Source organism: Humulus lupulus, chromosome X (assembly GCF_963169125.1).
Source record: "Humulus lupulus chromosome X, drHumLupu1.1, whole genome shotgun sequence".
Taxonomy (NCBI): Eukaryota; Viridiplantae; Streptophyta; class Magnoliopsida; order Rosales; family Cannabaceae; genus Humulus; species Humulus lupulus.
In genome coordinates, this window is record NC_084802.1 from 67394913 (window position 1) to 67417985 (window position 23073).

The following is a 23073-nucleotide window of genomic DNA, read 5'->3' on the forward strand; positions in this document are numbered from 1 at the left end:
CGAGGATACAAGTGTTCTCGAAAGTGCGTGGAAACAGTGTTCGAGCTCGAAGGCGCATTAAATATATACACAGAGAAGCTATTAGGAAATCTCTATTTCTTTGGGATTAATTAAAACCATGTATTGAATCTCTATTTTTATGGAATCTTTATTTAAAAAAATACATTTCAATTGTATTATTATTCAAATATTCATTTTAGTTTAAATTTGAATGTATGTTGTAACTTTCCTAAACTTGTGAGAAGATATCATTGTAACCAAGTCTATTAATAGCTCGAATTTGATCATTTGTACTCACACAATTTAGTACTAAAAAACGCTATGAAATTACTCTTTTTTGAAGCTTTAACGCAAATTTTAATAAAAGTGACTCATGGACATAAGTAGATTTTAACTGTTGAAGCACATAAAAATCTTTTTTTTTTTCTTTTCTTCTTGTTTAATTGCTCTATATAATTACGTTAACGAAAAACAACGTCAACAAAAATATCATTTATACGCGTTTTGAAATTACCAACTCAATTTTGTAAAATTTCACTTTACATATATATAAGCCATCATAAAATTTGAATTTTCATAGATGAGGAAATCCAGTAAACATCCCAAAGAGAAAAGATAAATTTGAAAGAAAAAAAAAGTAAATACTGCAAATATCATACTTTTGTAAAAGAAACGTACCTAATTTTGAAAACATACTAATAAAAATGGCAACACCGATTATATTTGCAACCGTATTCAATTATGATGTTTTGGGATGTAACCATATAAGAAGCCATTGTTAAGTTTTGACATATGGTATTTTATGACCAATTTTTTTTTAAAAAAAAAATTCTTTAAATATTGTGTGTTTTTCTTAATTTTCAAAGGAAAAGTTACTAACGCAGAGGAACAACACCAGCAAAGAAAACATTATACAAGACTTGGCATCTCAGCATGATAACAAGAACACGCAACAAAGAGGGCCCCACCAGTCCAGAAAGCAACATCCTTAGCTTCAAAGGCATGCTTTAACATTGCGTTTACTTTTTTGCCTTAGTTTCAAAGGTCAAATCTTCTTTCTTTTTCTTTTTTTAATAATATTTTTCTTTATTACAATTTATGAGATAAAAATAGTCAAATTATTTCAGGTTTTTTTTTTGTTCGTCCATGCCCCTATGCCAAGTCTACAAGCTTCACTCAAGAATGCCAGAAAGAACCACCTCGGTTATACTGCTTATAATTAGTACCGATACAAAGAATCACTTTCGCTAAAACCAAAAGCACTGTACAATTGGGGAGAAATGGGATCTAACCATAGCTTAAAATGCTAATCACATTCATACCCTCTTATTGTCCAATCTAAGAAAACTTTGGCTGGCTGGCCGGCCATTGACACAGACAATATCATAATTACTAAGTAACTAATTAATTTAATTTAAATGAGAAGGTCAGCCCAAACATACCACATTCAATTCTCCTGCCGTTGTGCAGAGCCAATCACTGAGGCAGAGTTGCCGCAGCAGCTTTGTTAGTTTTCCTTGCTTTGAAATCAAAACTCCAAACTACACCCGAGCATTGAGAAAAAATTTATTTAGGCATGTTCATTTTACCAAGAGCCGATATTTCTTCAGGACTCAACATCAGCGTACCAGTACTTAAGTAGTGCCGATCAACCCACCTCCTGTTTTAACACATCATCCAACTACATCAACTATTGCGCAGGGTTGTAGTGTAAAAATATTCAACAGAGACTAGAGAAAAAAAAAATGTGACATCACAAGTACACACCTGCGTTTCCTAGGTTTCCCAGTGTCATTTGATAATCGAGAAGCTTCTGATTTTGAAATGCAACGCAGTGAAGAAAGATACTCATAACACGCTGAACCTTTCAGTGTCATAAGAGATTTCGAAGGAACAATGGATTGAACCACATCAACAAGGTGTGATTTGTTTTCGCTGCATTGCAGGCATCCAGTGTCAACAGTTATGTCAGAGTATAAACAATTTTATGAAGGATGAGATATGTTATTTATTTAAATATTATTCTTAAAAATAATTGACCAATCAAACATTTTAGTAGGATCCTTTAAAAAAAATAGGTCACACATATTTATTTATTTTTTTAATTTACTTTCCATTAATGCTCATTACGTACTGGTTAGAAAACGTGAACGTAGAGTTAGAAGACTATTGTGCAAGTCTAAAGGTAACTAGATAATTAATGTGAGAAGAAGAAAGGTCAGTATGATACCTTTTAAAAGAAACATCAGTTTCTGCGAGGTTCAATTCTGAATTTCTTCCAGTCCATGTAGTTCTACTTGTTGCCGTATCCTGTTCAGCTAATTTAGCCAAAGCCAGCGGACCAGTTGCACAGCCCAACATTGAGGTGAGATCAACAGTGCAGGCAGAACCCATCCTTGATCCAACAGCAGCAATGTCTTTTGCAAACAAGCAAAATCCATGTTGTGCAGTTGTGGAAGCAAACCGAGATTTATTAAAAGAACTGTATGCATCTGACTCCTCAGACGTGATCACTGATGGTTCCAAAGAATCCTGAAGTGGTATAAAATTCCATCATGAATTAAACTGTATAATTTGAATAGAAAAGAATCCTTTTAATTTTCAGCTTTAAAGTTAAATGACACTTACACTTGTTAGTGGTTGACGGTCAGGAAGCAAAACATCTGTGTCTGAGATTAGATTAGTCATTTTATGAGTGAGCTGGACAACTTGGAGAGCATCCTCTTCTGAACTCGCATACTGGGATAAATCTGTGTGGCGCCTACGAAGTTGGTTCCATGAATGTTGTACTAAATCAGGCACCAACAAGGGTTTAGGCTTCTCTACACATTTTAAAGTTCTGCTACAATCCATTCGGCTACACTCATCCAAAATCTGATTGTTCTGATACCCTATTGCAACAGCCTCTACATGCTCATTTTGAGAATCTTCCACCTCCTCTTGTTGGAAAAGTTGGGCAATTACACCGTGATTACTTAACAAGGTATCGGAATCTCTTTTTATTTCTGGTTTTGTTATATCAACATGTTCATTTTCAACTAGTAACTTGTTGGTCATTGAAACTTCTTCCAATGTATCCCCAACAAAACCACAGGAATCCGTCACATCTTGCTCCCTGCAATCGTTAATTTCAGTTTCTGGAACAAATGATGATTCTGGCACACATGACACATCAACTGACTTGCATTCACCATTTAAGGGGATGCAGCCAGCAGAGTCTGAATGGTGATAAAGCCTTTCATCTACATCTGCTGCAACCGAACCAGGTTGCTCCTTAAATAATGGGCTCCTTCCAAATAGTGGTTCATTGTGAGTGTCTTCATCTAAATACATGGGACATCCATTATCCACAAATTCATCTTCAGAATCAGAAGACACTACGTCATGCTTTTTTCGAACATTCTGCCGTATGCATGAAAATGGGGAATCTAAATTATCAGAAACCTCACGAGTATCAAGCTGAGATCTAAACTCATCATAGTCATAGACTGAGCAATTGAGGTTCAACATTGCTTCCTTCTTTGCCTCTATAGTTTCTGTTTCAACATTATTATTCACAAAACTGAATGGTATTGCATGCTTGTCCTCGATTATATCCATTAATTTAGAATTATCTTCCCTGGATAACGACTCAGCAATCTCTTTCTCAACTAGCTCTGATAACTCAGAGCTTAAGTCCCAGGGTATTAATTTAGGAAGTATCTGATGGCCAGCCTCCAGGTTAAATAGAAGTGATCCATATGCCCTTTGATTTTTCTTACCTGTACAGACAAATGAGCTTATATATTAAAAACACCCTCCAGTAGAGTGGTAATAAACAGAAGGCAGAGCACATGCACGGTAGATATGTTCAATAAAAGCTCTTGGAAATTGTTATGGACCAAGCAGGCAAATTATTACGTTCTGGCAGTGGTTCAATACCTTAAATTAAATCCTTTTATTCAGTTCCCAATATCCTAAAACCTATGAACGAAATAAAGGTTTAGGTAAGTTACCAAAATTATTAAATTTATGTTGTCGATCGAAGATTTAGTTCTATATAGCTGGTCACTAAATTATTGCAAACGCTTTCCTATAATTCCGAAACTTTAAAAATATGAGCAGTAGTCTCTTCTTAACTCGGTAAAAAAATTTGCAGGAAGCTTCCTCAACATTTCATATGAAATCTTTAATAGAAGATCAAGAAAACGAGACTTCAGTCAAATTTAAAGGAAAGGAGTACAGTAATTGACTTTGTAGAAAAATATATGTATATGTATATATTCCCCATAAATTTAGCGAATAAATTGCTAACGACTTGATGAACTTTCTAGCAATAACAGAAACTATTGCTACTGCATTAAAGTTTAGAATAAAATGAGACTTTTGCCAATTTACAGTACAGGTAAACAATAAAGAAAATCCTTTAATAAATAAAGTCATCAAACCCCCTTCCTGCAATACAAACAAATTATGAAGAACAAAAAAAATAAGAGACATTCTCCAACATCAAATATATATATATATATATATATATTGTAATACACTCGTCATGAGACCTTAGATTAGAAGAAACCCCTGAGTAATTGCATATAATAAAGTAGCCGCAGAATACCCCAGACATCCAGATCTTGATTAAAAAGCATAGGTAGTAAGAGTAACTTTTATTGGCATGGCATTTTCATTTTTGGTAGCAACTTGAACTCCTAAATCATAATCTCCAGTTACAATTCATGGTACATTAAACAGTGTAACCTCAATTATGTTCAAGCTATGTGCTCTACGAGAATTAATTGCAGAATATTAGAAAGTGAACCTACCAAATGAATTTGCACAAGTCAATGATTATAGTTTAATATAAGTTGCATGACTGTCCACTGAATCTATAAAAATCTCTTAAAAAATTTAAACTTGTTAATCCAATAAAAACAAGAGTACACACAATGCTACTAACCTTTCTTAGAGCTATTACCCTGGCCCCAGAACTGAAGATGCATAATCATTTTACGTATATCTCCCTGACAAGAATCAATTACTTGCTCTATGACATGAGGTTGGATGTTGGCTCTCTCTGCAGCACAAACCTGCAACGCAGTAGTAGATTGAATTTGAAAAAGATATTCAAGTACCTCCGAATAAAGGACAAGTTGAACAGAGAAAAAGAACTGCAAACACATACCCTATGTGCATGGCAAAGCAGCATCTCCGGTGATGGTGGTGAAAAACAAATTTCTAATCTGTCTAAATTATCTGGCAGTAGAGGTTTGTGACCTAGAAGTTTACACCAATAATAATTAATTGAAAGAAACTGCTGACCCAAAATTTCAAGAGCAAAACAACTTATAAATGAAATTTTCTTACTATTGCTAGTCAATATTATGGGTCCTTTGGCAGTATCAGCAATCTGTTGCACTGCAGCCATAAAACCTCGATCATCAAGAAAAGTGATATCCACATCCTCAAAAAGAATTAAAGGCTTAACTTCACTCTTATAAGAGCAACTTCCAGCCTCCTCGTGAGAAAAAATTCCAGATACTCCAGTTTCAATATGACGATCTTCATCTGATAATGCTATCACTTCAGCAATGCCAACATCATATTCTTGACTTGCCGAACCATTGACCAGAGCTGCAGAGGGCATCAGAACATGCCTATTTGAAGAACCAGCAGCATTTGTTAGTGACCTGTACAGATTCCAAAAGGATTACATGATGGGGGTGAAAAATAGATTTATTTCTGTTAAATATGTTGCCAAGCAATGCTTAAGGCTGATGCCAGGCAACACACTTGAGAAAGAAAAAAAAACTCCTCACCAAGAGGTAAATTCTAGTCTTAAAAATGGAAAATAAAAAAATTGTTGCAAAGAATGCATTGATATCAGACATGATTGCAATGGTTACATATGAACATAAGGAGCAGAAAGAAGAAGCGATTGGAACAAACTAATTGCCACCATTGCCCATCACAGTTATATTACTACGGCTATCCACAATTAGTCACCTATTCCCCCAAGTCATATAGATCAAATCAAAATAATATTCAAGTCAAAAGTGTCCCTCTAATTATTCGCCAACAGGGCTATAACCATATTTTCTAGACAGTACATGTTGACTAAAGCTTAACAAGGTTTAACACATGACTTTGTCCCATATTTAGATGATGAATAATGATAGGTGCACACCAATTTCACAAACTCAAAATGCACACAATCATGCATCTTAAACCATTTAAATTTTTGAGAATGGGATCCACTATTTCTGTGTGGTTTAAGATACATGCTACATAATTGTGTGCATTTTAAATGTGTAAAATAAGCGTATGCCTAGCATTACTCTTAGATAAACTATATGTTGAATGTCAAATTTATTGCTAGGAAATCTCTTTCTATTTTTAGGTTGATTCTGACAATAAAGAAGAATTCTCTCAGATCTGAAATCTCGTTGCTGATTTAATGTGATTACTTTTTTTATTTAAATTTAAATCTCTGATTTTATGGGATTATTTGATCATGTAGTAAAGGAGAATTAGCGGCAGATTTGTTGTCAAACTTCTCTAAATAATCTACAAGGGAAATTTAACTACATATGCATTGTAATAGGCCGCCAACTTTAAAAATTAGAGACAAAATGTATTTTTTACAATTTCGGTCAAAGTTGCCCCTCCCATTCAAACACCCTTCCACTCTCTCTCAAACCACCCATCTCTCTAAACATTCATTGTTTCTCAACCACCCTCCAAATTCGAAGCAAATCCATACCAACCTAACATCACCGCCACTTCCCATCACCATTGAAACACCCATGATTTTTTTTTAATGATTGAAGAAATCCAATCTAAAACTACCCAAGAAATATTCAATAAAGACACTAATTTATGCATTTCTAACACTTGTATAAAAGATATTTTGGTTTGTTCGCATTTCTTTTCAAATCTGCAAAATTTTGATAAAAAACAATGCTCCAACGATGCATTTGCAATGCTACAACGATGGTTTCTTGAAAACCTTTTTCTTAAGCCAAAAACGATGCTCTAGCGATGGCTCCTTGAAAACTTGTTTTTTGAGGCCAAAAACGATGCTCTAGTGATGCTATAGCGATGGTCTCTTGAAAATACACATGTGATCCTACAGCAATGACCACATTAAATCAAGTTTCATTTTTTGCCTCAAAAAATAAAGTTTTCAAAGAACCATCGTAGCATCATTGGAGTATCGATTTAAATCATTAAATTTTTTTAAAGGACCATCGTTGTAGCAATTGCATCACTGTAGAATTGTTTTTGGCCTAAAAAAACAAGTTTTCAAGGGACTGTCGTTGTAGCATCACTGGAGAATCGTTTTGTTCAAAATTTTGTAGTTTTTCAAATTTGAAGAGAAACGCAAACAAAACAAGACAAAAAATCGTACAAAAGTGTTCAAAATCTATATATTAATGTCTTAAGTGAATATTTTCTTGCGTCTAAATTTTGGATTGGATTTTTAATTATTGAAACATTAAAAAAATCACTAGTGCTAAAATGAGGGGAATTTTGTCAAAAATTGTAAGGCATATTTTGCCTATAATTTTTAAGGTTGATATATTTTCTAAAGATGCCCAATTAGAATGCATATATGGTCAAATTTTCTATGTACATAGAAAAATAGAGTTTTTCTTCTCTATTTTCTTCACAGAATAATTAATAAAAAATAAAGTAAATAGCAGCTAAAATACTCAATATTTTCAAAAAGTTACACTTTTATACTCAGACTTTTTTTTCAGAAAATATACTCAGTGTTTTTAAAATGTTGCACTTTTATATTTATTTTTTATTATTTTAATAAATAATAGAAAAGTGAGGGAAAATATAGAATTTTAATTATTTTTTAAATTTTAAATTATTTTTTCTTTCTTATTCTTTCTCAAAATTACTATTTTAAATTAAACATTAATAAATGTTTTATTAAAATTAATAAAAATAATTTAAAATAATTAAAAACTTATATATTTTCATCAATTTAAAATATAAGCTTTTAAAAAAATACAAGAAAAATATAAGTTTAATTATTTTGATTAATTTTACTAATCTTAATTTGTTTTACTATTTTGAAAGTGAAAATAATTTAAAATTTTAAAAATAATTAAAATCTTAGGGTCTGATTGGTTGGCGATTAGAAAACTGCATTTTTAAAAAGTGAGATTCTGAAATGAAAATCTGAATTTAGTGACTAAAAACATGTTTCTGAAAATGTAATTGGTTCAATGTCAGTAAACTGTTTTTGAGTTTTAAAAAACTGAATCTGTGATTGGTATTAAATTTGAAAATATAACAGAAAATAAATACGTGGTTCAGCTGAATCTTAATATTATTTTAATTTTATATACATAGGTTGTATAATATTAAATTTTGATTTATCAATAGATTTAATTAAGTAAAATTTAATTATATTAATAAATTAAAATTTAATAATAGTGCATTGGTTAAATTCATAATAATATTGCATTGTCATTAATTTTGATTTTTTAAAAAAATTAAAGTAATAATGCATGAATCTAACACAACTCATCATCCATGCTCAATATATAAAACTAAAAACATCAATATATTCAATCAAACAATATATAATAATCAATAATAATATATTCAATCAAATAATATATAATAATCATTTGGAAAACAACAATAATAATAATAATTTAAAGAAAGAAATAGGATAATAGCAAGTGAGATGGAGTTGGGCTCTGTTCCTTTGGTGTTGCCGAGAGAGAGATAAGGGAAGAGAGAGGATATTATTTTTAGAATTTTGGGAAATAAGTTAGAAAACATGATTTTTTCGTTTTCAATTTTACAACACAAAATCCAAATATTGTTTTGGATTTGGTTTCCAAAAACAAGTTGTCAATCACATATTCTTGTGGGACCCACAGATTTTAAGTTTTCAAAATCATAAAAATGTATTTGAATACATTACCAATCAGGGCCTTATATTTTTTCTCTGTATTCTTATTATTTCTCAAAATAATTTTAAAAAATAGATATAAAAGTACAACATTTTAAAAACATTAGGTATGTTTAACGCCAAAAAAAAAAATTGGATATAAAAATATAACATTTTGAAGTATTTAACGCCAAAAAAAAAAAAAGATTAGGTAGAAAAGTGCAACATTTTTAAAACATCGAGTATTTTAACCTCCACTTACTCTAAAAAATATAAATACTACAAAATGAGAAATGAAATTATCAACCACTGGATCATCCATGAACTCCATCAAATGCATTAAGGTGCAGATGAATTCTATTGCCTTTTCTAAAAATTTACTATCTATCAATCGCATAAATTTATTTTTAAAACCAAAAGACATACCTATTGCACCAGATCAAACTATTTATGATTTGGATATGGAAGGTCATGTTAACTAACAAGATTTTGTACATGTGGGCATTATTAATATGATCTTGGTAAAGTAGATCACTATCAATGGTATTTTCTATTCCATTTGACTTAAATTTCTAAGATACAACTAGTCAATTTCTCATGTAATTAGTGAACGGAAAGAAAAGGAAAAAAAACATTTGACAGTCTTTACAATTAGCCATGTATGCCTCCACAAGATACAGCAAAATCAAGTATTTTAGATGAACCTTCAACAGTTCACCTTTTTTTGTCTAGAACCATTACTATTTCGAATAAGGATTATCTATCCAATTTTGGTGCCCCAATAAAGGCATGCTACATCATTTAAATTTGGTAATTACTAAATTAATTTTCCCATTGTATCATTTTTATTTAAAGTTTTAAATGATGTGACATGCATTCATTGGTTGGACATGAATTGAGACACCAAAATTGGACAGAGGATCTTGATTCTACTATGTTCTTGTCTGAATTGAAACCGCAACATAAAAACAAACACCTATATTTTACTTTAAACCATCTTCCATGAAATGTCAAATCTTAGTGACAATAACATATTTCAACCCAAAAAGAAATAAAATTTCATCCAATACAATGTTAAAAGTCGTACCAAATTTGATGCAATAATAAATGTTATGCATCTAACAAAGTTGATCTATCAAATTCATTTTTTTATATTTATATATTAAAACTCAATTCTAATATAATTTATGATGCATTTATTGAATAATATTAACTTTTATAACTTTTACTTCCAAATAGCTTTTACATAATGCCTGTGTACTTTGTACATGGGAGCATAATGCTAAGTGCTATAAAAACTTCAAATTTTAGTCACTTATTTTCCAAATTTGGCATTGGCACTTGCATTGGAGATAGTCTTATTGATTGTTTCTTAAAGGGAAAATACTAGTTTGGCCACTTTGTTTTTCCCAAATACGCGATCAGCTCTTGTGTTTTGTTAAATGATAATTCAGACCATGTATTTTACAAAATGGATCAAAATAGTACCTTATACCCAATTTTTGTCAAAATAATTTCAAATATATTCTTTCATTCTCAGTTCTTCGACCATTTTCTCCACTTATCTGAACTCATTACATCACTAACAACTCGAGAATTGATCTTATAATTCAAAATATTTTGACCAAAATCAAGTCTAGAGTACTATTTTGATCCATTTTGTAAAATATAAGGTCTGAATTGTCATTTAACAAAACATAAGAATTGATCGCGTATTCGTAAAAAACACAAGAGCCAAAATAGTATTTTTCCTTTCTTAAAATACAAAGTAATTAATTTAGCATTTCCTTCAGGTGTAAGTACTCGTAAAACATCAATGGTTGGAGTGATGTGTGTGTGGCCACATCATTGTCACGACATTATGTCGAGCGAGGAAGGAATAGGACCCATCTCAATTAGAAGGAAGAAGGTTTGTAATGTTGCTATCTTATCTATATGCTGGAAACTATGGATGAAAAGGAACAGCTGCATCTTTCAGGACATTGAATCAAAGACAGCCTTTACTGGAATAAGTTTAACTCTGGTAGTGTTGGGCCCACAATTCAGTATACTTACTCTAGGAAGAAGGGTAATGTTGGGGCTGTTAGTTAGCATGTACAGCTGTAACAATAGAGTATAAATAGACTTCCTAAGGCCTTAAGTGGGTATGTGATTATTTGGTAATCTTGGTAGAGCCTAGCTCTATTGGGAGAGACAAAGCCTCTCGAAAGCTTGGAACATTGTTGTATTTTGTGTATGTTCAGTAGCTTTATGGATTTACAAAACCAAAGACTTGACAAACCTTCCTTTCTAATGTAAGATTAAGCTCTATAAAAAAATGGAGTTAGTTCTTTCATTTATGTCCCCCATGTTTCTACCACTTGTATATCTATTAGCATCAAAGAGACAAACTTCCTTGAAAGTGAAAACTTTGAAATTTGGAGGAAATAAGAAATGTATGTGAGAAAGTTATTATATAAGAAAAGAGTGCACTTAGTAACTATCAAGTATGGAAAGACACAAAGATCACACAGCTTACAAAAAAAGGAGAAGAATTAAAACTAACTACCATTTCTAAGAAAATATATGAAAAGAACCTTATAACTCGACGTGATTGAAGAGCCTCCCCAAACTTCTGCCTCACATAAGCTCCATTTCGACATTCAGATGCATTGACCTGAAAAGACATTCAATTGTAAAGCAAAAAAATTATATAAAGCCTCTAATAAGCATTTCTGTTCAAATCCAAAGCAAAAATGTCTGCAAAACTCAATAGCCACAAGGTGAATGAAAGGATGATTTAATCAAGTATCAACTGTTGGTTATTTATAAAAGATGTATCTGGTGGCTACTCGTAGCAAACATGTCAATGACTTGTTAACGTCAGTCCATAGAACATTCATGGATTGCTTGGATTCAATAGTGGCAGAGCTAACAAAAATTTGTAGTGAGGCCAAAACAGTGGGTAGAACTTTTAGTGGGGAAAAATGAGAATAATAATAGGAATGTTGTTGAAAAATAAGCTTTTTGTGAGGAGCAAAGTGAAAATAACACAATTTATTTGTAAAAAAAATTAGGGTGGTCACAGGCCTCCTTCCCTAAGCCACTGCAATTCACTTTTGTTCTGTTCTTTTTTTGAAAAAAAAAACACACACAAATAATTGGAAGTTTGGTTTTACTTTTAAAAATTGTTAGCAAAATTTTCAAGAAAAGTAGTATCAATAAATTTCTAATATCTTTTTTTCCACAGACTGAAAAACAAAGAGTATCTGTTACTATACATGTGTGTCCATATATATACTCATTTGTATAAACAAATAATCCAAAAAAATATATAAATAACAAAATAATTTAACAAAGTTTGCCAAGCATGCTTTCCATTTATGAAAACTACAAACCAAAACAACATTTTTACTTTTATTTTCAATTTATTGAAACAAAAACTTGAAAAGTCAATCCGATCAAGCTCTCATTATTCCTTATGCATACATAAAATAGTACCCAGATATACACAAGCGCACAACATTCAAGTTTCAAGTCAACCAGATGTATCCATGATCAATCTAACACACATTTATTCAGATTCAGAAAATAAAATTTATCTTTGAAGATGACAACATTAAAACCATTATTTTAGTACCTCCAAAACTTCAAATCCTTGCTCTTTCGCACAAGCATAAATAGCAGCAGATTTTCCACTCTGCAAGATGTCTGAGACTGTGAGTAATAGATCTTATATAGGAAAACTATTGGCATTGCAAACCACCAAAAAACCTCCCCATGCACTAAATATAAAGCTTAACAAGGAAGTCAGAGCTATGTAAATTGACAACACTCAGATACTTCCAAGTACTTATTAATAGATTTGTAAAGTGTATGGTAGTAAAAGCATAAATATATATATATATATATATATATATCGATATATGGAAGACTTCTCAATGGTTACTACCCATAAATGGTTACTAACAATTATGATGATGTGGCAACATAGTGACTTGTATAGCAAGTCACCAATAGGTAAATATTTTTTTTTTTATATTAATTTTGAATTTAGTTTTTTTTTGTCATAATTAATGGTGTTTTCAACCAATAAGAAACACTAATTATATTTAAAAATTGACATATATTTGAAAAATGAAAAAGTTTACAATATTATATTTTCATTATATATACACATTTTTCATCAGGTAACCCTTTCAAAAATTTGAAAAAATCAACATTTACTTTTAGAAATATTCATTAACAACTATAAATATGAAACATTGATCTTAATCCAATAGTTAATATTAAAATAACCATCTATGGGTAGTAACCATTAAGAGTGCACCTATAGATATGTGTGTGTAAAATAAGAAAAACTAAAAATATAATAGTGTGCTCAACTCAATTCATTTTAAACATGGATGCAAGGCAAATAATGACAACATAAATTCATCTATACCATAAAAGAGGGAAAAACTTGGAAGACAGATCTATTTTTCTCAATCATTATTAGCATACATAAAATTAAGCTTAAACTTTTGCTAGAAATATAAATGCATAAAGGAGACGAGAAACTTCCCAACATAAAGCTGCAAAAGAGCCACCTCTAACTGTAAGCTTTATCTTTCCCAAGTTCTAGGCACTTCATCTTCCCAGTACCCCACTCAAGTCAAGATAAAAACAAGCAAATGACATGTAACATGTACAGTTTTCATTCTCACTATCAGCATCTAAGTCTACTTTTAAAAAATTCTAATAAAAAAATCATTTCAGAACCCTGAACAAGCATATATAGAGGTTTATGTAGAGCATATTCCCTCCAAAACCCAAGTACCATGACTCATCATAATTGTAACAAGATAATGCAGATTTTGTAATTACCCCAACTGGTCCTGTAACTAAGAGGACATTTTTCAGCTTGTCCTCCTCACATTGGCTTCCTGAATCAGAGTCACTTTCAGAACAGATATAATCATCTTTTTGCCCATCACTTGTATCGCAATTAATAAGATCACTGCAGATTTGAAAATTTCTTTCCCGCCATTGTTGTAGCCACACACTCAAAAACTTCACAGAATCAGCATTACCACATACCTACAGATCATGTCATGAGTTTAAAATAAAAAAGGAAAATGTTTTTATTTTCTCCAGTTTAAGAGACTGCAGAAACTTCTAAATATACTACTCAGAAGAAATATTCCAAGATATCTAACCTCCGTGGCAGTTTTTGGCTGGTAACTGTAAGTCCATAAGCTATTCCTTAGTTGATTATCACAACCAAGATAGTATGACTTCATTCTGCAATAAAATGCAGCTATAAACTTAATAAAATCTTTAGATAGGCTAAACTATTAAAACTAAGAACAATGCATACCTATTCAAACACATTATGATAATTATTTCACAAAATCAATGCTAACTTGGATAAAGAGTACACACATAAGATATCGTATGATTAAACAGATAATGGGTGAAAACAATTAATTGAAACATATTTAATACTGAGTCAACTAAAAAAAAAATGTAAAAATTAACAGCTATAGACAATTTTATTATAAAATCTACCTGTCTTCAAGAAATCTACTTTCCTTCCTAGTGTTTTGCTTTCTTACCACACCAGCAGGTTCACCGAAGGAATCAAGTTTATTTATCTCACTGTCCTGCCAATAATTCATGTGTATTGAGAATCACAGGATGGCAATTACAAAAAAGAAACAATACTTTACTGAGAGTACCCGCATCATTTAAGGACTGACAGCATACCTCTGTTTCATCATCTGTTGGCAATGTTTCATAAATACAATCTTCTTGAATAACACAGTCATCTGAAAAAACCTTATCCTGAAAACTTGATGCATTGTCGGGGTGTAAAATAACATGAAACTTTTGAAAACTTAAGCACTCAATGGAGCCTTCAAAAATAGATTGGCATGAGCTTTCTAGGTCCCAAATACTTTTCATAAAGATCTCCTCAGAAAATTTCCAGGTTCCCCAGTCAAGGGACATGTCAGTATCCTGTAGCACAAAGTTTTAACAGACCTCAGAAAAATAACTGCAGTCTCCATTACCATAATAGCAGTTTAAGAGCTAGCCTGAAATAAGCTTACCTGACTTCTTTCAAATACATGAATTGGGGTAAAAGTCTTCTCTTTGTTTTGCCTACCAACTGCAAATTTGTTGCCCTCTACATCAATTACCTCTCGATTTTTCTTGTCTTCCTTCCAAGATGAAAAAAAAGGATGTAGTTTTTTTCCTGCAGACATCCGTGAATTTTCCTGTAGAAAGTGAATGAAGGAAACTTAGCTCCATATCAATAGGTAAGGTCAAAGTCGAAGCTAATAACTCAAGTTAAAATCATGCAATTCTCAAACCAATATCACCGTACTATAATAACAAATAAAGAGCAACAATCAAAATGACAAATAAGCCGTGGGACTAGAATGCCAATTATTGATAGAGTTCAGAAGAGATTTATTTGATAGGTCTTTTGTATTTTATTCAAGAAATGAGGAAAAAAAATTAACTAAACTACAAGTGTATTGAAGGTTATAAAAGAAACAATTGATAAGAGACAAGTTACTCAGTGAACATTTCTTAACGCAAGAAATCACATTGACTAACCTGGGCTGTCAGTCTTGCCTCTAGCCGCAAATCAGGGATAACAACAGTTACATCTTCCGTCTGTGTAATTGTTGAATTTTTCTTTGGAGTACTATTTGCAGACCCTCTTCCTCTCGCCTGCCAAAAATGCAATGAAAAGAATAATTAAAAGTTCAGATTGGCATATCGTTTTGCATCATTTGAAGAAGAAGAAAAGAAAGACACGGACTCAATCCTCACAACTACTATTCATGTAATTTACCTTTCGAGAAGCTGTTCCCTCAGCAGTTAATTTTACTTTAGGGGTTGTCATTTGTGCTTCTTTATCAGGGCTAACAACAGCTATATCTTCGCTCTGTACATTTGTTGGACTTTTCTGCGGAACATTATGCGTCGATCGTTTTCCTTTCGCCTACCGAAAACGCCATAACAACATAATTAGAACTTCAAATTCTCAATTTGAAATACAAGAAAAGAAAAATTCATGTAATTTTTTATTTCACCTTCCCAGATGCTTTTTCTGGAGGTGTTGAATTCCTTTTAGGCTTTCTCTTTCTCTTGTTCTGGCTCTCACAGTACTCCTCGTCCTTGCTATCCAGGATCTCATCGCAATCCCTCTCGCACTTGAGATCTTCGTTAACTTGACGATCTTGTGGCTTGGGTTTGAGTGGGAACAACGTCGCTTGAACCAATCGCCGGCGTACTGACCTCTGCTCCTGCAGTGGGGACTCACCGAGGCTGAGTTCCGGCACCGAGGGTTCATGCGGAGCTGAATTGTTGGGATCGACGGTCATCATTTGAGGTTGTTGGGTTTGGAAATTAGGGTTTTGGCGAGGAATTAGGGATTTGGGGGAGGAGTGTAACAAAAGAGAAATGTAGGAACGAAAGGACTGACTGAGTGACTGGGACACTGAAATTTGTAATCTGGAGGGAACAACTACCTTTTTCCCGCCCAAACCATCCTCGGCTTGTTTCGTTTTTTTCGAGTGGATTTTTTTATTTTTTTGACAAAAGGTAGATATTTTTTTATAATTACAACATTAACACGGTGAAAAATAAAATAAATTGTTTTATAAGGAAACTTTCAATAGTGAAGTATATATGATTTGATTAGAAAAATAAAAGAATGAATGAGTTGTCATTTTATAGCAATAAAATAGAAGAATTGTTAGATGGTGGTTACATTGTTGTTAAGTCATTCGTCACATCGTTCTGTAACGTTAGTAATTCATCACATTGTTGTTAAACTTATCATCGTGCATGATCGATCATTGTTTGTTCGATATTTTATAATTTTAGGTGAGAACTGCATATAATAAGATATTAACTTTTTATATATATATATAAAAAGTAAATATTATTTTGGATGATATGTTATGAAAAAATTATCGATTAGAATATCTATTTTGTTAAATTATAATTCAGGCTTCGCATTCTACAAAATGTAATAAAATAATATAATAAATTTAATTTTAGTTAAATAATTTTTCAATAAAACTAAAATATCCTTATTTTTATTAATTATTGAATTAATTAAAAATAGAATTTGAAATAAAAATATTTAATAAAATTAAATTTTAATTTAAAAATAAAACTAACATAAAAAACTAAAATAAAACATAAAACTAATCAAAAATCAAAACCCTTATTTCTAGAAAAAAAAATCAAAATCTTAAATCAGTCATCTTCTTCTTCCATCTTGTTTTTGCAGGTACCTTACCACAATATTTGAAGCCAGAGATGGAGGTGACAACCTAGGGTGAGATGGGGCTGGGATGAGGTTTGAGATCAATCTGAGGTTGGTTGGGGTTAAAGAAATTACTATTTGATAAAGCAATGAATTAAAAAACAACTTTTATTCACCATTTTCTTTGTCATATAAACAAAATGTATATACAATAAAGGGCAACGTTAATATACCAAATACACTCCTAGATATAAGCTTTATTAATTCTAGAAGATGGTAATCCCTTAGATATAGCATAACAGATTGCTATATTGGTTTCCAACGGGTTGGCAAATATCATGGGATTTTTTGACCGTTTAGAGAGGCAATTCTCTTGCTCTTTTTCTTTATTGCCTATATCCTCATTAGTAATAGGATTTGATTTATTTTTGAATAGTGAATCAACATTATCTTTATCAGGGGTGTGACGAATCTAGGCAATGGATGAAGGGATCTCGATAGCTTTACGACGAGCAGGGCATTGGTCTAAGGTTTGAGATCTAAGGTCGGTCAGGGTGTCACGAATATGGGTAATGGGACAGGGTGTTGGGCTGAGGTTTGAGATTTGGGGTGTGATAGATCTAGGCAATGGACAGGGGGACCTCGGTAGCTTCACAACAAGCAAAAATTTAGGCAACTTTAAGACAACGTCTTCAATCTCATGAGAACTTTAAGCGACTTCAATCTAAAGCTTTGAGGGACGAGGAGGAGCAAGAGAAACGAACAACGACTTTTGTCTCAGGCAAAGCTTTGAGGGACGACAACTTTTATCTCAAACAACCCTTTTTTTTCTGCTGAGAATCATTAGTCTGATTTACTAATGGAATTGAAACTTTGCTAGGTCAATGGTTTACACAAATCTAGGTTTACAATTTTTTGTTAGATTTGATTTTTAGTTATATTCATTTTTCTGGGTGAATAGTTTTACAAATTAATACTTATAAGCATTTTGTTATTGGTGTTCTTCTTTGTGTTCATAGTATTCTTCTTTGTGTTATTATTGTTCTTCTTGTATATAGGAATTTTAGGTTATAATTTTTGTTTGAACAAAAGAAAAAGAGATTTGAAAATCTTAGGGAAGTGTTGCTTATTTTAGTTTTAGTTTTTATTAAGTTTTATTTAAGATTTTAGACTAGTTAATTATGTTAGGGTAAAGCTTAAGTTTTACTTTTTTGTTTGATTTTTTATTTTTATTTTTAAAATTTTTAAATTACATTATCTAAATTTAGTTTTAATTTTTTAATATTTAAAAATTCATGAAGTTATAAAATTTGAGGGTACTTTGGTCGTATTAAAAAATAATTTGACAAAAATCAAATTTAGGGTATCATTTTGTTCTATTTTGCAAAACGTATGGTCCAAATTATCAATTGACAAAACAGAAAGTCTAATCATTAACTTGCAAAACAAAAAGTCAAAAATGATAAAAAAAAATATAATTAAGAATTTACTTCTCTATCACTAAACAATCATACTATCATTAACAATGATATCATTCTTTATTTCCTAATAAAGTATCAATCATAAATTACAAAATGTTATGTTACTCTAATCTTTCTTCTATGTGCCAGAGAAATGTAAGTGTTGTTGATTAACATATTCCCACTAAAAGCCTAATAAAAAAGTACCATTGATTTAATCTAATAAGCATTAAATTTAGTGAAAAATAATAATCTAAAAAATAAATTCAACAAGCCTGATTTACTTAACCTAGATTATATTATTCATCACAATTATTAAAAACTTTGATTTAATCAATAATCACATTTTATGAGTGACACTTAGAATTCGAAACAATTACAACTAAAGAATCTAAAAGTGGTTATAGACTAATGTTATGTCTTATGTAGTGATCATCTACACAAGATAAAAATAATAATGGTAATAATTATCTTCAAGCCCGGCTGAAGGGTGGGGCAGCAGGGGCCACTGCCCCAGGCCCCTCGGCCCAAAAGGCCTCTTAATTTTTTATTTTTTTTTATTTTTTATTTACACGACAGCCCAAAAAATTAGGCTTTTTCACTCCACCATTTTTATTTGGGGTCTCGGGCCAAACCTTGGCTGATGAACAGCCCAACAAAAAAAAAAAATTAATGGAACTTAAGTTCTCAAGACAAGACCCAACCCAACCAATAGTATTAAAAGCCCACATTGTAATTAAATTGATGAAATGCAATTGGTTGGGACATGAAAAGTCTCAACCGTTGGAAGAAGCTTAATTTCTTTTTTTTTTTTTTTAATATCAGCCAAAGGCCCAAATTCAAATCAAACCATTATATATATAAATGTTCATTTTTTCTATTTTTATTACATCAACTTTCTCTTCTCCTCTAACCTCTTACACACTATATATCTTTTAATCTTTTGTGCTGTAAAATTTTCATTTATTCTTGAGATTGGCAAGTTGGCATTGAGTTTGGATACAAGAAACAAATCATCATAGTCTCATAGAGATAGAGGTACATATTCATTCAACTTTTTTTTTTTCTTTTAACTTTTTATGTGATAAATTTTGATATTGTTGACATATACATATATATATATATATATATATACTTGAAGGTTTTTTTTTTTTTTTATTAGGTTCTCTATCTACAATATTCCAAGAGAGGAAACTTCAAAATTCAAAGAAAAGATTCAAGAGAGAATACTTATTTTTATTTGCAATAATTCAAGGTTATATCTTTCTTTCATATACTTTTTTATTATTAGTAATAGTGCTCTTTTCTTATATTACATGCAATAATAGTTTAATTTTTTATTTTTCATTAAAATCATTGTGATTTTGTTTTGTTTTGTTGTGCCTAAAATTGAAACAACTATGTCTAGTAGAAAATATATGTCGGGTAATGAAAAACTTAAAAAAAAAAAAGGAGAATAGAAAGTTTAATTAATTCTCAAAGAGGAGCTTTAGAAAAATTTGTTGTCACTAACAAAAAAGATGAAAGTAACTCAAGTAAAGAAACTAATGAACCAATAAATTTAGATAATTTAGTAGATGATGAAATATGTGATGATGTGATGGTTGAGGAAATTGAAAAATGTCAAGAAAATATTGAAATTGTAGAGATCATGGAAACTAGAAATTTTAAAGAAGATTTAGATTATATTTATGATCCGGGAAGATGGGAAAATCTTGATAATAAACTAATAGACTTGTTAGTAGAAAATGGTCCAATTCGAATAATAATTGATTTCAGTCTTATTAAATTGTCAAATGGAGAAAAATATGATAGAAGGTGGTTAGTGTATTCAAAAGATTTTGATAAAGTATATTGTTTTTGTTGTAAATTGGTTGGCAAGAGATCTAATATGGTAAGTGTAAATCAATTGGGCAACAAAGGAACTAAAGATTGGAGACATCTAGGTGATAAGTTGAAGAATCACGAAACAAGTAATGATCACATAATTAACATGAGTGCTTGGATTGATTTGAAATTGAGATTATCAAAGAACAAACACAATTGATAAAGATGCTCAAGAAAGACTTAATAAAGAGAAAGAGCATTGGAGAAATGTTTTAGTAAGAATAATTGCAATTGTCAAAAATCTAGCTAAGAACAATTTGGCCTTTCGAGGATGTAATGAAAAGATCTATCAAGAAAATAATGGAAACTTTTTGAGCTTAATTGAAATGATTGCTGAATTTGATCCAATAATGCAAGAACATGTTCGACGTATTCAAAATAGTGAAATTCATAATCATTATTTGGGACATAATATTCAAAATGAGTTGATACAATTGTTGGCAAATGAAGTGAAAAATGTAATTTTGAAAAAGATTAAAGAAGCTAAATATTTTTCAGTTTTACTTGATTGTACTCCTGATGTAAGTCATCAAGAACAAATGTCTCTTATATTGAGGTGTGTAGATATTTCATCTAGTCCAATAATAGTGGAAGAATATTTTTTGGGATTTTTGAATGTGGAGGATACTTCAAGAAAAGGTCTTTTTGATGAACTTGCAAAAGAAATTGAAAATTTGAAACTTGACGTCAATGATATAAGAGGGCAAGGGTATGATAATGGGTCTAACATGAAAGGAAAGTACAAAGGTGTACAAAAAAGATTATTAGATATAAATCCTAGAGCATTATATGCACCTTGCGGTTGTCGTAATCTTAATTTAGTGATTTGTGATGTTGCTAATTCTTGTGTTAAAGCTATATCTTTTTTTGGTATTTTACAACGCATATATTCATTATTATCTTCTTCAACCAAACGATGGACAATATTGAAAAATAATATATCTACTTTTACTGTGAAATCATTGTCTCAAACTCGTTGGGAAAGTCACATTGATAGTGTTAAGGCAATTATATCTCAAACTCCAAATATAAGAGATGCTTTACTTGAACTTGCAGAAATAAGTGAGGATCCTAAAATAAAGAGTGAAGCTTCAAGTCTAGTAAATTATGAATTAGAGAATTTTGAATTTTTGTTGGGCATGACCATTTGGTATGATATTTTATTTCCTATAAACTCAATTAGTAAACATTTACAAAGTAAGAACATGGACATTGACAAGGCTATAAAAGATTTGAATGATCTCCTTTCTTATTTTGAAGATTATAGGCAAAATGGATTTGTAGTTGCTATGAATTCAGCTAAAAAAATTGCAATTGAGATGAGAATAGAGCCTAAATTTTGTGAAAAACGATTAATTTGTAGATATAATTAAATTCGCTGAAGAATCATTTCGAATTGATTATTTTATTTAATTGATTGACCAAATTATTTGTTCACTTAAAAATAGGTTTGAACAATTTCATGTGTATGAAAATATTTTTGGTTTTTTGTTCAACATGAAGAAACTAAAAGTATTGGATGAAGATGGTTTGAAAGATCACTCTTTAAATCTTGAGGATGTTTTGAAATACAATAGATTGTTTGATATTGATGGTTTAGATTTGTTTTCAGAATTAAAAGTGTTGAGGAAAATTTTTCCAAATGAAAATAGTAACTCAATTGAAATACTTGATTACATAAAAAATATTGGTTCCTTTCCAAATGCATTCATTGCTTATCGAATTTTACTAACCATTCCAGTGACTGTTGCTTCTGCTGAGAGAAGTTTTTCAAAATTGAAATTGATAAAATCATATTTAAGATCAACCATGTTGCAAGAACGATTGAGTGGATTAGCTATGCTGTCTATCGAAAACAAATTGCTAAATAAACTTCATTACAATGATTTGATTAGAAAATTTGCCTCTCAAAAAGCAAGAAAGATACATTTTTAAATAATTCATTTGTTGCTATATCTTCTTATTAGGTTTTATGATTTGAAGATTGTTCGTTGAGGAAAACGTGAAGAAGAAAAGTCACTTGTGTTGGATGAATAGATCTACATATTTGAATAATGTTCCTTAAGTTTTTTTTTTTTTTTTTAAATTACATTTAGAATTTTGATATTTGAATATTTTTAATTATGTTTAAAGTTTAAATGTTTATTGAATTTTTCTTAGAAAAAAAATGTCCCCTTTTGAAATTTTTCCCTAGGCCCCTAATAGGCTTGAGACGGCCCTGATTATCTTAGAAGAACATAAATAACTTGATTTAAAGGAAATAGAAGACAGTATTCATCATTAAATGCAAGAAATCGTGTATAGAGTTTTGAAATCTCCTTTAACTCAAAGACTTCTACTCCATCATATAACTAAAACTTATAATAAACTTGATAAAATAAACATTTAAGACTCAAGAAACTAACACTGTGGTAAGAAAAATAGGGAGAATGAGAGATGGGTTACTTAAGAAAGAGAAGGAAGGATGGAATGAATAATAATAATCATTTATATTGTTTGGTAAGTTAGGAAGGAGAGAAGGTACTTCTCCATCCCTTTGTTTAGTATTAAAAAGATAAATGGAAGGGTGGAAATCGATTTAA

At 30.9% G+C, this 23073-nt stretch overlaps 1 protein-coding gene and 1 long non-coding RNA gene across 3 annotated transcripts; one reads left to right on the forward strand and one right to left on the reverse strand.

Annotated features, from left to right (window-relative positions):
• Window positions 1-1183: 1183 nt before the first annotated feature.
• On the reverse strand, window positions 1184-16537 carry LOC133803953 (uncharacterized). Of its 2 annotated transcripts, none has more exons than XM_062242097.1 (17): window positions 15961-16537; window positions 15720-15869; window positions 15479-15595; window positions 14965-15132; window positions 14621-14872; window positions 14423-14517; window positions 14071-14155; window positions 13739-13951; window positions 12513-12572; window positions 11470-11549; window positions 5341-5630; window positions 5159-5250; window positions 4934-5063; window positions 2629-3761; window positions 2231-2532; window positions 1768-1935; window positions 1184-1660 (listed from the first exon to the last, which is right to left on the reverse strand). In XM_062242097.1, exons 1-17 carry the CDS (start codon window positions 16252-16254, stop codon window positions 1567-1569), a joined length of 3723 nt encoding a protein of 1240 aa, XP_062098081.1. In that variant the 5' UTR covers window positions 16255-16537; the 3' UTR covers window positions 1184-1566. The 2 variants fall into 2 exon arrangements, with proteins under 2 accessions (XP_062098081.1, XP_062098080.1); XM_062242096.1 differs by having other exon boundaries at window positions 5341-5663.
• Window positions 16538-19513: 2976 nt separating this feature from the next.
• Window positions 19514-22588, forward strand: LOC133807001 (uncharacterized). The gene is made up of 3 exons (XR_009879104.1): window positions 19514-19642; window positions 19767-19859; window positions 22459-22588. It is a non-coding gene; the product is annotated as an uncharacterized LOC133807001 (long non-coding RNA).
• The last annotated feature ends 485 nt before the right edge of the window (window positions 22589-23073 follow it).